This window comes from Pan troglodytes, chromosome 23, assembly GCF_028858775.2.
Source record: "Pan troglodytes isolate AG18354 chromosome 23, NHGRI_mPanTro3-v2.0_pri, whole genome shotgun sequence".
Lineage (NCBI taxonomy): Eukaryota > Metazoa > Chordata > Mammalia > Primates > Hominidae > Pan > Pan troglodytes.
The window spans coordinates 24,274,600-24,289,086 of record NC_086016.1 but is presented as its reverse complement, the minus strand read 5'-3'; the positions used below and the strand labels follow the sequence as shown (position 1 = coordinate 24,289,086).

Below are 14,487 nucleotides of genomic sequence, written 5' to 3'. Positions count from 1 at the left end.
TTGCACCCCACTCCAGCCTAAATGACAAGAGCAAAACTCCATCTCAAAAAAAAAAAAAAAAAGAATGATATAATGGGGTCCCCAGCATGCTGGCTCATGCCTGTAATCCCAGCACTATGGGAGGCCAAGGCAGGCAGATCACCTGAGGTCAGAAGTACAAGACCAGCCTGGCCAACAAGGTGAAACCCTGGCTTTATGAATAATATCAAAAAAATTTAGCCAAGCATGGTGGTGGGTGCCTGTAATGCCAGCTAGTGGAAGGCTGAGGTAGGAGAATCACTTGAACTCAGGAGGTGGAAAAGGTTGCAGTGAGCTGAGACCACACCATTGCACTCCAGCCTAGGCAACAGAGTGAGACTCCATCTCAAAAAAAAAAAAAAAAAAAAAAAGGATGATATAATGGACTCTGGGTACTCAAGGGGAAGAGTGGGAGGGGAGGGTGATGAAGGATAAAAGACTACACACTAGGTACAGTGTACACTGCTTGGGTGATGAGCGCACCAAGATCTCAGAAATCATCACTAAAGGCCAGGTGCGGTAGCTCATGCCTGTAATCCCAGCACTTTGGGAGGCTGAGGCAAGTGGATCAATTAAGGTCAGGAGTTCAAGACCAGCCTGGCCAACAGGATGAAACCCCGTCTCTACTAAAAAGATAAAAGTCAGCTGGGTGTGGCGGCTCATGCCTGGAATCCCAGCACTTTGGGACGCCAAGGCGGGTGAATCACCTGAGGTCAGGAGTTCAAGACCAGCCTGATCAATATAGTGAAACCCCATCGCTACTAAAAATACAAAAATTAGCCGGGTGTGGTGATGCATGCCTGTAATCCCAGCTACTCAGGAGGCTGAGGCAGGAGAATCACTTGAACCTGGAAGGTGGAGGCTGCAGTGAGGTGAGATCACGCCACTGCACTCCAGCCTGGGTGACACAGCGAGACTCTGTCTCGGGAAAAAAAAAAATACCTGTGCATGGTGCTACATGCCTGTAATCCCAGCTACTTGGGAGGCTGAGGCATAAGAATCACTTGAACCCGGGAGATGGAGGTTGCAGTGAGCTGAGATCTCGCCACTGCACTCCAGCCTGGGCGAAAGAGCGAGACTCCATCTCACAATAAATAAATAACTAAAAATAAAAAGAGAAACAAGTAAAAATAACAACCAAACAACAAAACAGTGCAGTTTATCCACTGAAAAGTGCATAAACTGAAAGTGCAGTTTAGAACTGAAAAAAAGGGCCCTGTTGGGCTCTAGGAGACCCACACCCTGCTCTCGGGGTCACCGTCCCCTACCCAGAGGCTACTGAGACAGTCCAAGCAAAGAACAGGTGGCTCTATGCACCTCGGACACCCCATGCCCAGGCAGCCTGCTTACATGTGGGGAAACTGAGTCTCAGAGAGGCTAAGGTATTGCCAAGGTCCACTTGCCCAGTTTCCAGGGCCCATGCCCCCATGCCCTGCCCTGCTTACCTCCCAATCTCTGAACAGTGCTTGGCATCCGCAGCTGCACAGCCCTTGCGTACACATGGTTGTCAGGTTCCTTGGAGGCCAAGGGCAGCCAGAGACAGAGGCCAACAATGACCAGCACCAGGACCACGGCCAGCAGACCCAGCACCACTAACTTCATCTTCATGGCTCTGCTGCATCCACGGGGCAATGAGCAGGGTCAGGCCCAGCCTCAGACACTCCCTGGCACCTCCCCAACAGAGCACAGTCTAAAGTCGGGCCTCAGAAACACAAGCCCAGTGTCTCCTTCCCTCCTCCCAGAACGTGTGCATGCTGTCCAGTCCTGGGAGTGGGCGCCTCCAAGGAGGAGCAGAGGCAGGGAAGGAGCAGGAGCTGCCAGAGAACCCATAAGCTTACCTAGTCCCAGAGCGGACAAGAGGCCAGCCAGGGGGTGCCCAGCAGCCCTGGGGGACAGTGGAAGGCATCTACACAGGGTGCAGGACAGGCAGGCCTCTCACAGAGGCCCAGCCTAGCCAGGAGGATGGGGAGGCTGACGTCACAGCAGCAAGGAGGCACACAGTGACTCTGCACGGTAACTCAGCCTGTCACCAGGTGACTAAACTTCATGCAGCCCTGGGAGGGCCCCGGGTGGGAGGTGTTGTGAGCCGGGGAATAGGGTTCCCACGTCCCAGGCTCGGTTCCCTCCAAAGGGCGCTGTCTGCCCACGAACCCCTCCAGTGAGCCCCAGGCTGGTTCCCTCTCTGGCTCTCCCTGTCCCTGTTCAGAACATCTGAACGCACAGCCAGTGTCGCAGAGATGGCTCTGGAGGCGGTGGATAGTGGCGCCCCTGGCACTAGACCAGAACCCAGCCTAAGGGGCCTCACCACACGCTGCTGTCAATGCCAAAGGTGTGTTCCGGGAACATGGCCTGGGGCCCTGAGTGCAGACTGGTTCTGCTGCCCATCCAGAAACATTAGCACCCCAGGCCCAAGGAACCACCTGAACAGCCCAGAAAGGCAGGGCCCAGAGAGGGCCTGAGCTGGCCCAAGCTCACACAGCCCAGCAGTGCACGCTTGGCCACTTGGTAACTGCCCCAAGTTACTGCATGTTTCTGACCAGCCCACCAAGAAGTCTGAGCCAGGAACAGCCGCGGGCCCAGCCCAGGGGACCTTGGACACTTCTGCCCATTCCCCTGTGGCCCTCATCTGCCAAGGATATGGGCCAGAGGCTCCCTGAGTCATGGCTCCCTCCCCTGCTCCTGGGCCTGCTGTGCCTACAGTGCCGGAGAGCCCCTGCAGCCTCCACCTGAGGTTTATTCCGTGCCCATAACACCTACCCCACAATCATGCTTCCAGGCTGCCCCAGCTGACAGAAGGGGACATGAAGGCTGACCCAATATTGCTGCCTGCCTGGGTCACATAGGCCTGTCCTGTCATCCACTGCTCTCAAATGGGCTCTGGACAGAACCCACCAGACACACAACTGTGAGATCCTCAATAGCCCTAGGGTGGAGGTGCTATGACCAAGTCCTTTCCCTGGCTATTCCTCCCGCTGAAGATCAGGGTGACTGGGAAGATGTCAGGGCAGGAACCAAGGCCCCATGACCTGTCCCTGAAGGCTAGACAGCCAACAGGAACATCAGGGGATTTGGCCCTGCTAAGTGGCTGCATTCCATGGCAGTCAGCCGGGAGGGGTCTAAAGTGGAGAGCCACAGGGCTCTGTCCCCTGCCCCGGCCTGCTCAGCAGTGTCCTCTCTGCCTGAGAGCATATAAGACAGGCAGGATTCACAGCAGCAGGTGGGCAGGAAGAAAGTCTGAGTGCGCAAAGGATGGCTCAGACCCCCGCAGCTGACCCCAAAAGGAAAACCCTGGGCTGGGGAAAGTAGGGAGACAGAGCTGCCTTTGATGGGGCACAGCTGAAGCCTGGCAGCAGCTGAGGATTCCAGAAAGGGGAGACAGGAGGGGAGGCACTTTATCAAAGGCCATGTCAACAGAGGTAGGGCCTACAGAACGAAGGAGGCTTCTCCTCGCATGCTGAGTGTGTCACATTTTGTCCCAGTCAGCCCTCTACCCCCTGAATGCAGACAGGGCACCTAGGGGGAAGTGGGTCTGGGGAAGCCATGTCACCCAAGGAAAGACTGCAGGGGCTGGCCTAGAAGTCTTCTGCAGACCCCACAGCTCTTGTCCTGGGCACATAAGGTAGTGAGTTCCCTGTCCCCAGAAATGTGCAAGCCTCACTCACCCAGAGACACTGACTCTGGTGTCAGTACCACCCACTTCCAACACACGTGCAAGCACGTGCGCACACACACAACTGAGCCTCATCTAGGCTGAGCAGAGCAGCTTCCCAGGATGCAGCAGAGAGAGGAGTATGAGGAAGAGATAGACATGGCAGCCAGTCTGAAGTTTCCTGGTTAATCCTTCAACCCAGCTTGATGGCTTTGTCACCACAACCCCAGAGCCACAAGGGTGAAACCAGAGCACAGCCCCAACCCCATTCGCAGGCAGGAAACTGAAGCTTAGACAAAAGGGATTTACCGAGGTCAGCTGGCCCCAGGAGGTCTGCAGACCTGCGGGTAAGCCCAGGACCCACCCACCCCTTACCCTGCCAGCCCCCAGAATGGAGTCACTATCCCTGGGTATGAGAACGCACAGATCTCTGTGGCTTCTCCAGGCCTGTCTACATCCCTGGACTGGACGCTTACTACCCAGACCTGGAGTTGGAATCCATCTTCCACGCTGTCTACCCGTGCGGTGCAGTGTTGAGAATTAGAAAAAACACCCCTTCAGTAAGATTTAATAACCACTACCTGCTGGAAACCTGTGGAAAGAACTATATATATATCCCCAGATATATATAGCTGAGAGGTGGCAGGCGCCCCCTGGAGTTGGGCAATGACCCCTGGCACAACCGGCCCTGCCCCACCCCAATCCACAGCCACAAACAGAACCCAGGAGTGAGGCAAGCATGGCCCAAGGACACAGGGTCCCCCAACCCCATCACAGCTCTGGCTCTACTCCAGAGCTGACCCCCCACCCCCATTCAGGGCTGCCAGATCCTCCTGGGTCTGTTTCTTCATGCTGCACTCTCCCCTCCTTTTTTTTTTTTTGAGACAGAGTCTCACTCTGTTGCCCAGGCTGGAGTGTAGTGACGCGATCTCGGCTCACTGCAACCTCTACCTCCCGGGTTCAGGTGATTCTCCCACCTCAGCCTCCCGAGTAGCTCAGATTACAGGCATGCACCACCACGCCCAGCTAATTTTTCTATTTTTAGTAGAGAGGAGGTTTCACCATGTTGGCCAGGATGGTCTCGATCTCTTGACCTCGTGATCCGCCCGCCTTGGCCTCTCAAAGTGCTGGGATTACACGCATGACCACTGCGTCTGGCCCACTCTTCCCTCTCAATTCCAAGAAGCCACGGCTCTCTCAAGGGCTTCTTCGAGTAAGTCAGGTGACTCTGCCCCAGCCCTCCCTCACCCACCGGCATACCTCTCTCAAACCCACTTAGCCAAGAAACAGAGGCGCCCCCTAGCCCAGACGCAGTTGGATAGAGAACCCAGGGCTCTCCCCTTCTGTGGGATCCCTCTGCAGGATGTGCCCATGTGAGTTTCCCCCTTCACCCCGAAGTGCAACTCACTCCCACTGCGCAGGTGCATAAACCGAGGCTCGGAGAGGAAGAGGAACTCCTCTAGAGCGCAGCAAGCACACGGCAGAGCTGAGAATGGGACTCAGGCCTCCAGACACTCCTGGGAGTCCCCTGGCCTGAGCTTCCCCACCTATGATGTCCAGCATCTCAGAGAGGATGAGTGGCTCCTCCGGGTCACACAGCGCTGGGCCACAGCCAGCTGCCCTCACTCACTGGCTCACCGGACTCTGGATCTGGTCGTCCAGCAGCACACTAAAACCAAGCTAAGATTCCCCGCTGTGACCCAGCTCCTCTCCTCCCCGCCTCCCCAGGCAGCATGCGGGCGGGCAGTGCGGTGCGGGGGAGGCATTAAAGGCACAAGAACTGCTGCAGGTGGGACAATGGCTGGCTGCTGGTCCCATCCCTGGGGCTGTGTGATCTGGGACCGCTGCAGGTCTGAGTCCGGTGGGGTCTCAAACCCTGAATGAGAGACCTGAGCTCTGACGGCCTTGGTGGGGCTGAATGAGGCCAGGTTTCAGTGGAAGGCAGATTAGACCAAAGGTTCCCTGGGAGATGGGGCCACAGAGCTGGGCGGCAGCCAGATGCCCACGCCAGGAGGGGCTGGAGATGTAAGCATCTGAGGCCCCACAAGGTCTGAGGAGCCTAGTTCACCTCTACAACCCCAGGGCAGGGGATGCCTCTCCTAACAGGCCCTCTCCCCAGCTTGCAGAGCTACAGGTGGGGCTCTAAGAGATGTCACTCCAAGGACCCTGGTCACCTGGACTGAAGGGAGTCACATGATCCAGGAGGGTCCTTCCTCAACCCCCAATTTCAGGGGTCTGACAAGACAGGCTGACAGAGGACCCCAGACAGTGGGAGCAGGGGGACGAGGCCCATCCATCCATCACACCCTCACCTGCTCTGCCCCATTCAATGAGATGGGGTGGGTGCCCCCACAGGGCTGACAGGCCCAAGCCTCTCAGCCCTCAGATCGAGGTCCACACATGGTCTGCAGCCTGCCAGTATTGTCACTCTCAGCAAGGTGCGCGCTTACATTCCTTCTTTCATTCCATCATTCATTCTCTCATCAAATCCTGGCCCCTCCAGATTCTTCTCTCAAGGAGCCCTGACCTGGCTGGGCATGAGACAGTATGGTCACCCCAGGGGGAAGAGCCCTACGGAAGGGGCAGACACCAGAATAGGGGCCTTGGGAATCCAGCCGGAGGTGGGATTGGATTTGGGGAGGACCTGACAGGCAGAAGGAACCACCTGAGCCTGAAGGCCAGGAAATGGAGGCTTTTCCAGGAAGTGAGGGCTGCAGGGGACCTCTTGACCACCCTAGGCCCGTCCTGAGCCCCGAGGTGTCAAAGCTGGAAAAGGAGGTGGCCGAGCTAAGACCTTCAAGGCCAGGCCAGTCTGGACCTTGAGAGCCCTGGGAGACTGGTCAATGTGTCACCGGGCCCAGTAACCCATTAACCCTGGCTCACTCATTAAGACCCTGGTGGGTGTCCATTAGCTCCTTGGCCGGTTTCAGGAGCCGGGCAGAGGGTAGGGGTCATGGGAAGAAGGGAGTGCTGATTGGGGTGCTAGGTGGAGGCTGGCTGAGTTGGCTCTCTGTGTCCTTGTTCCTTGAGGAGTGTTCCAGGGCCAAGCTGGCCTCCAGCCAGGGGCAGCTGCAAACACAGCCCGGCGGGGATGCCGCCCCACCATCCTAGTGACTTTCATCTCCTTATCACTCCTGTGTACTGGCACCAGCAGCCCACAGTGCCTCGGGGGCCTCAGCCTGACAGGAGGCTCAAGGGGCCAGTCCAGTGCCTGGCTCAGCACCCAGCCACACTGCCCCTCTGAGAAATGGGCCCAATGTGGCCTCCAAAACCTTGTCTGTTTCAACGGGCTGGGATCTGCCCCACCTCTGTATCTGGGAAAACAAGGCCCTGGTGGGGCAAGAAGGGAGCTCCTGGCATAGGAACCTGCAGGCTGAGAGGGGAAGGGACCTGCCCAAAGCCACTCGGCCAGACAGTGACCCATGACACCAGGAAGGCTGTGCAAACCACTTCCTGCAACTGGCGTCTCATTGCAGCCCCACCCCACTGTCAGGTCCAGGAAGCTGACCACAGGAATCACCCGGAAATCCTCGTGCCCTGAGTGGGCCATGGTGAAGGCCATGGCGGGGTGGGGTTGGGGGGCGCATGGGGGCATGACATCCTCAACTGCAGTCATGAGGCTCACAATGAGCGAGCAATGCGGATGGGTCCAGATGCAAGCTGTGCCTGGCCCATACTCCAGAACCGCTGGAACAACATCTCAGGGACCCCTGGGAGCCAGAAACCCAATATTATCCCGGACATTTTGTGTCTCCTGGTGTCCTGCACCAAGGAGACACTTGGTAAACTGGCTAAATAGAACTGACTTCAAATCCAAGCATCATAGCATTGGAGTCAATATTAGGATCACGGAATCTCAAGTGTTTGCCCTCTGATCTTCCAGCATCCCAGAAAGGTCAGCTTACATACCTTCCCCAATGGGGAGCTCACTACCTCCAAAGATAGTGGGACTGTGTTTGGTTGGCGAGTTCTTCCCAACATTAAGCGCCAATTTGCCTCTTTGTAACACCTGCTGCAGGTGGGCCTGGCCTCAGATCCTGCCCACTGTCAAAGGCCACAGAGCAGAGAAACAGGGGCCACCCCAGATCCTGTACCTGGCCACAAATTCTCTGAGCCACAAAGACCACACTGAAGGAATGGGAGGAAGACTTCAGCTCAATGGAAGGGCTGGTGCCACTCAGCTGTGATGGAGGGACGTCAGCACAGGCCAACTGTGGGCATGGGCAGAGCTCCTGTGCCCCCAGAGCCTGGCCAACACCCCCAGTGCCATTTGCAGCATTTGTTATTCCAGCACCCACCTGTGATGTGAGGACACAGACTGAAGCATGGCCAAGTGCGTGGGCCCTTCAGAATTGTCAGCTTGTGAATGCCTGGGAGCACCCAGCAGCAGGGCTGGCCTGGCACTTGATGGAACAAGTCCAACTCCCAAACTCAGAGGCAGGATGGCAGAGGCAGGGGTCCTAGAGTCCCTGGGTTCAAACTCAACCCCAGCCACTGATAGTGTGGGTATCACAGCATCCTTTCCCTTCCTGGCCTCAGTCTCCTACCTAGAGAGCAGGGATAACTACAACAGTTACTGGGTGGATTCCCTGAGACGGCCACGCACAGACTGTAGGGAGCATCTGCTACTTTCAAGACCTCACAGGGTCTCGCCAGGCTCTGACACCAGGCCTGTAGGAGCTTCTCACCTTTCCTGATGAGCAGCTCAGAGCAGGGGCCCAAAGGGTACCCCTCCTGGCCGCCCTGTCCTCCCTGCCCAAGGCACCCTCCACAGGTAGTATTTATCACATCACCTGGTAATTATCTGCAGTGTCTGAAAGCTCCAAGGAGGGGTTGGGGGTGCAGGAAGACTGTCCATGCCTCAGCCCCGACACTATCCCACGTCCTGGTCTCCAGGAAAGCCAACCCGAACCCGCTCATGTCTCAAGGCCTCCCTGGTGACATGCCCAAGCACACCTGTTCACACACAGCCCCCTGTGACTTCACTGATGCCAAAACTGCGCAGCACTTTCCACGCACACCATGCTCTCATCTGGACTTCTGGGGACCTCCCCCTGCCTCATAGCAGCACCTTCCCGACCTCCCTTGCTTCTTGGATACTGGGCTCAGGAATGCTCTCACTGACGAGTCTGCGCCCTGCTGGCTTATGTTTCAGACACACCAGATGGACGTGCCCAAGCCTGAGCTAAGCAGCTGCCTCCCCAGACCTCCTACCACCAGGGCAGCCAGAGTCTAGCCCTGGGCAGCTGCCCCTGCATCCTCACTGGGCCTGTCCAGCTGCTCCCACCTCTATACCCCACTCCCAGCCTCACCTGATCCCCAGTCCCCACAGGCCACCCCTCTCACCTGGAGACTCCCAATCACAGGTCCCAGCCCCTCTGCTGTTTCCCTACGGCAGCCCAGGCGCTTGGCATGCACATCTGAGCACACCCCTCCCCCACTGGAAAAAAAACACTCCAGAGGTCCCCCTTGTCCTACCTTGCTGGCACCCGTCCTTTCCTCCTTTTTTTTTTTTCTGGAGTGGGGCAGCTGGATATGAACCGTCCTTTCCCCTTACTCCTTCCCGGTCTTTGGGACTTTGCACTGACTCCATTATCATGGAGACACTCTTCAGACACCAATCACAATGCCACCTCCTCCTGAAGCCCTCCGGCACTGCATCTCACTCTGCAGGCCGGCTGCGACTGCTGCCTCCTCCACAGTATCCACAGTGCCCAACAATTTTCACTGAATGGATGGATGCCAGCTGTCAGGTGGCTAGCTGTTTTTACTAAAATGCGTCTTCTAGGACTTTACACTGAATCTACCTAGCCACCTGACAGCTGGCATCTCTAATCTTGTAATCCCAGCACTAAGGGAGGACGAGGTGGGTGGATCACTTGAGACCAGGAGTTTAAGACCAGCCTGGGCAACATAGTAAGACCCTGTCTTTAATTTTTTAATTATATATATTTTTTACAAGGCCAAAGAGGACAAGGTTTGGGGAGCTTCATGTGGAGGCCGACAGGAAGGTGAATAAGAACTCATCCACGGCCAGGCGCAGTGGCTCATGCCTATAATCCCAGCACTTCCGGAGGGCGAGGTGGGTGAATGGCTCGAACCCAGGAGTTCACCACCGGCCTGGGCAATATAGAGAGACCCCATCTCTACAAAAATAAACAAAAAAATTAGCTGGGTATGGTGGCACATGCCTGTGGTCCCTGCTACTTGGGAGGCTGAGGGGGACGATCACTTGAGCACGGGAGGCAGAGGCTGCAGTGAGCTGAGATAGTGCCACTGTACTCCAGCCTGGGCAACAACAAAAAAAACCAACTCATCCATGTGTCCAACTCCATTAGGACAGAAACTTCTGTACTTGGGAGTCTTCCAGTCTTTGCCTTATATTATCTCTTCATCTGACTGTTTATTTGTAGCCTTTATTCATTTTATCTTTTTTTTTTTTGTGATCCACCCGCCTCGGCTTCCCAAAGTGCTGGGATTACAGGCGTGAGCCACCATATACCACGTTCTCACTTCAAGTGGGAGCTAAGCACTGGGTACACATGGACATCAAGATGGAACAATAGACACTGGGGACAACCGCAGGGGGCTGAGAGGGAGAGGGGCAAGCGCTGAAAACCTACATATTGGGTCCTGTCTGGGTGCTGGGGATCATTCATACCCCAAACCTTAGCACTGCACAATATACCCACATAACAAACCTGCACATGTACCCCTTGAATCTAAAGTGAAAGTTTTTTTTAAATCTCATGGGATTCTTTGGAGGAATTAAAAGAGGTTGAGTCCATCCATGCCCCATTCAAAATCCAGGAGTGGCTTACAAATGCTCTGGTTTTAGAGCTTCAATATGAGTTTTGTGATACAACACAAACAGGCAGAAGGGAACTGTATTCAATATACTTGAAACGAACCATCGCATATAAAATAAAACGATACCATTTGTGGCCAGGCATGGTGGCTCACATCTGTAATCTCAGCAGCACTTTGGGAGGCTGAGAAGTCCGGCGGATCATTTGAGGTCGGGAGTTTACATTCCCACCAACAGTGTTTGAGGGCTCCCCTTTCCCCACGACCTCACCAGCGTTCATTATTGCCTGTCTTTTTGACAAAGGCCTGTTTTAACTGGGGTGAGATCTCATTGTGGTTTTGATTTGTGTTTCTCTGATGATTAGTGACACTGACACACCACTGTGCCCTCAGTTGGCCTTAGCTCACTTATACATCTAACATTCACACGACTAAAATAGTCCCCATGAAGCCAATAGTGCCATTGGTATCACGTAGAAGGATATAAGACATGAAACACCGTGTGCCAGCAGATGTATCCTGCCTGTGTCTTTAGCAGGAATCCTCACGGCTGTCCACACTTCAGGCCAGGAGCTATTCTCTGGATCCTGCTCCCCAAGTGACACCTCACGTGCAAAGCAACAAGGTCACATGGGTGGGCACAGGGCTACCAAGCTTAGAAGCCTGTGTCCCAAAAAGAAACTGAGATTTCTTTTAACAGTCCCATGGTCAAAGTTTTCAAGGGTCCCAGCAACGGACATGCCTAGTTACAAACACCACTGCGCTCAGGGAAACCCAAAGTATGGTTTACCTCTTGATTTTTTCTCCAAAGCCAGCCACGAAAAAGTTGACCACAGACTTCAAAACATTTCTAACAATAGCAAAGTCCAATTGATGGCAGACTTCAAAAATTGCAAATACTCTTCTCTAACTCGAGATGCCCCCATTGTTTCACAATTCATTCATAGCTCTCCCAATTCAGATAATGATGACCAACTCTGGGCCATTTTTATTTGTAGTCTGGTAACCCAACACAGATGACATTCCACCTTTTCCAGGTTTCCAAGGGAACTGACTCAGAAAGTTAACCCAAGTTCATATTCATTTCTAGAGAAAGATAAAAAAAGTTTTCTAACTTTATTCATGCATACGCAATACAAGGATCCGTGGAATTTCTGAGAGACCTTCAACCTCACTGCCAAATTTTCAAGAGCTGTGACAAACCTTAATGTCAAAGAAAGACTGCTTTCATAGCAGCAGAACTGCCATCACATCTGTCAGCTGGATCTGCCACGGGCTTTTTTTTATGTCGTATCAACTGCTTCCCCATGTCTCTGAGTTGTTGAAAGTATCACAGCGGCAAACACATTTTTCTTTCTCACTTTTTTTTTTTGCTGTTGAGATGGAGTCTCAATCTATCCCCCAGGCTGAAGAGCAGTGGCGCAATCTTGGCCCACTGCAACCTCTGCCTCCTGAGTTCAAGCGATTCTCCTGCATCAGCCTCCAGAGTAGCTGGGACTACAGGCATATGCCAGCACGCCTGGCTAATTTTTGTATTTTTAGTAGAGACAGGGTTTCACCATGTTGGCCAGGCTGGTCTCAAACTCCTGACCTCAGGTGATCCACCCGCCTTGGCCTCCCAAAGTGCTGTGATCACAGGCGTGAGCCACCATGCCCAGCAGGCAAACACATTTCTAGTTCATGCATACATATGCCAGGTGGGATGAACCTGCCCCGGGGCCCCTGATGGTGCTCATGGGTAGAGCAGGGTGATCCCCAGGTCCCACGATGGCATGGGACCTGATGCTGGCATCAGGTGGTCTGGCCTGTTGTTAGGCCCCCTGCTGGTGCAAGCACATGCCAGAAGTGGAGGGCAGGGCAGGTCTATACCCAGGTCCCTGGGTGAAGTACTTGGGTACTTGTGGGGTGGGGGTTCTCTGGGAGGGGTCAGCCTATCCTTAGGCCCTGTGGGAGCCTGCATGGACACAGGTTGTGGTTGGTGGGCTGGGGTGATCCCCAGGCCCCTGAATGTCATCCTTGGGGACCAGGGGCAGGTGGGCTGGGTCTGTTGGCAGTCCTCCCTATGGTATGTGTCTGTGCCCATGGCAAGAGGTGGGCAGAGCAATTTCCAGGCTCCCAGGTGGCTTGCTTGGGTGGCAGTGGTGGTGACTGGTTTTGAGTGGGCTGAGTCTGCATTCAACAGTCAACTCAGAAACCCCAGACGCCATTTTCCATGCCAACTGGCCTGTCCACCACTCAGAAAGGCCCTGGACACTGTGCCATGTGGCTGGCCCCGCATTGGGCCAGGCTTCCATGGGAGGCAGGAGGTCTGGGCCCTGCCCTGGGGAGGGAGAAGAATGGGACACAGGCAGTGGTCATTGAGCGGAAGAGACAGAATGAGCACAGGATGCTGTGAGGCGGTAAGTATAAGGAATCATGGAGCTGAAGGTGTTCATCTGACATATACCAGAAACTAACATAAAGTAGGAAAATACACAAAACCAACTAATCCAACAAAACTTGGGCAAAGAACTGATAGACATTTCTGAAAAGAAGGCAGGAAATGAACAGGTTAAAAAAAAAAAGCTTGCCCACATCACTAATCATCACAAAAATTTAAATCAAATCACACTAAGACAGTGTCCCCATCCACATAAAATGAATGTTGCCAAAAGCAAAAACAGAATTTTTAAAAGGCAATCACAAGTGTAAATTTACAGAGAGGGAAACTCTTAGACACTACTGGTGGGAATGTAAATGGGTGTACACACTATGAGCAATAGTTGGCAGTTCCTCCTCAAATTAAAAATACAATTACTATGTCATCTAGCAATCTCACCACTGGGAAATACAAAGTACATGGATGTATTATGCTCCCTGATTACAAATGACATAGAAGAGCTATAGTGGTCCAAACAATACGGTATTGACATTAACACAAAAATACAGAACAAGACACAACGAGGGAACCAAATACCAAACCCAAATTCATATATGATGGACACATTTTTAACAAATATACCCAGGGGATGGGAGACCCCGGGCTGCCTTCGGTCGGGGCTGCAGAAGTGTCCTGGGGTGACCTGCAGCCACCTCTCACCTGGGCTCTGGATGGTTTCTACTCCATGAGGATTTCCAGAGTTTCCCCTCAGCCACCCTCAGAGTCAGGGGGGCTTCCACGGGGCTGCAACCATCTGTCCCAGTCTTTCCTGTCTCTATGACACACCGTGTGACCTGCGTACACTGCGAGATGTAGGTGCGTGCATTGAAACCGTACAGTTAAGATGACCTACAACCGATGCTACTCTAAGTCTTCCAGAGATTTTTCAGATATCCCCAGAGTCAAACAAACTAGTGATATCCCATGGTTTTGCAAACCAGAACCAACAACTGCACAGAAACAGCTCCTTATGCGCCATCAGACACTCTCCAGACCTGCCCCTCACTCACAAATGTAACAAAGCAGCATGAACCCAGGCAGTCTTCACTCCTCAGGGCCACATAACAACCTCTATCGGTCAGGAAGCCTTTGATCTGGGCCAGGCTGCCGACCCACAGGGGTTAATTGTGCCTCTCATGCTGAGTGTTGTTTCCCCTCACTGGACTAACCCCCACCCTTCCACCAAGAAGGGCCCCCAGGGAAACTGCTGTTTGACATCCAGGAGCCCATGTGGAATGTTCCAGCAACCTGGATGGCCTTGGCCACCTCTAATACCAGCCTTTCCCTCTGTGGGGCTCCCTTCCTGGCTCTTGCTCATTCAAGTCAATCTCAAGTGGCTGAGATGTCCTGCTCTCTCACCCTCCTGGGTCACCCTGATGGCATAGGCAGGTGTCTGCATTCAAGAATGAGTTACCCACAGGCCAACTTCCCTGGTGTGTGGGACAATGCCTGGGTCCTCCAGACAGCCAGCCCCAGGTAAACAATCCAGCTCTGACACGGCTCAAAGACTGTGTGGCGCACCTGGAGAGACTCTCTGGTCCTGTGCCCTCTTCTGGCTCACTGGATTCTTAGGATTATTGAGAGACTGGGCTTA

General features: G+C 54.0%; 1 protein-coding gene across 24 annotated transcripts in view; it reads right to left on the bottom strand.

The window, feature by feature from the left end:
- LOC104003703 (uncharacterized) overlaps nt 1–14,487 on the bottom strand; it is a 65,302-nt gene that overhangs the window by 14,260 nt on the left and 36,555 nt on the right. For 21 of the 24 annotated variants that reach the window (XR_008541867.2, XR_010156190.1, XR_010156191.1 and 18 more), the window contains 2 exons: nt 13,554–13,696; nt 1,464–1,633 (listed from right to left, as the gene is read on the bottom strand). Coding sequence is in view for 20 of the 24 variants with exons in the window: in XM_054676064.1 (XP_054532039.1) it covers nt 1,464–1,633; nt 13,554–13,696 (313 nt within the window). In the remaining 4 variants the exon portion in view is untranslated. The remainder of the gene's footprint in view (nt 1–1,463; nt 1,634–13,553; nt 13,697–14,487) is intronic. The other 3 variants (XM_054676057.2, XM_054676071.2, XM_054676072.2) reach the window with 3 other exon arrangements.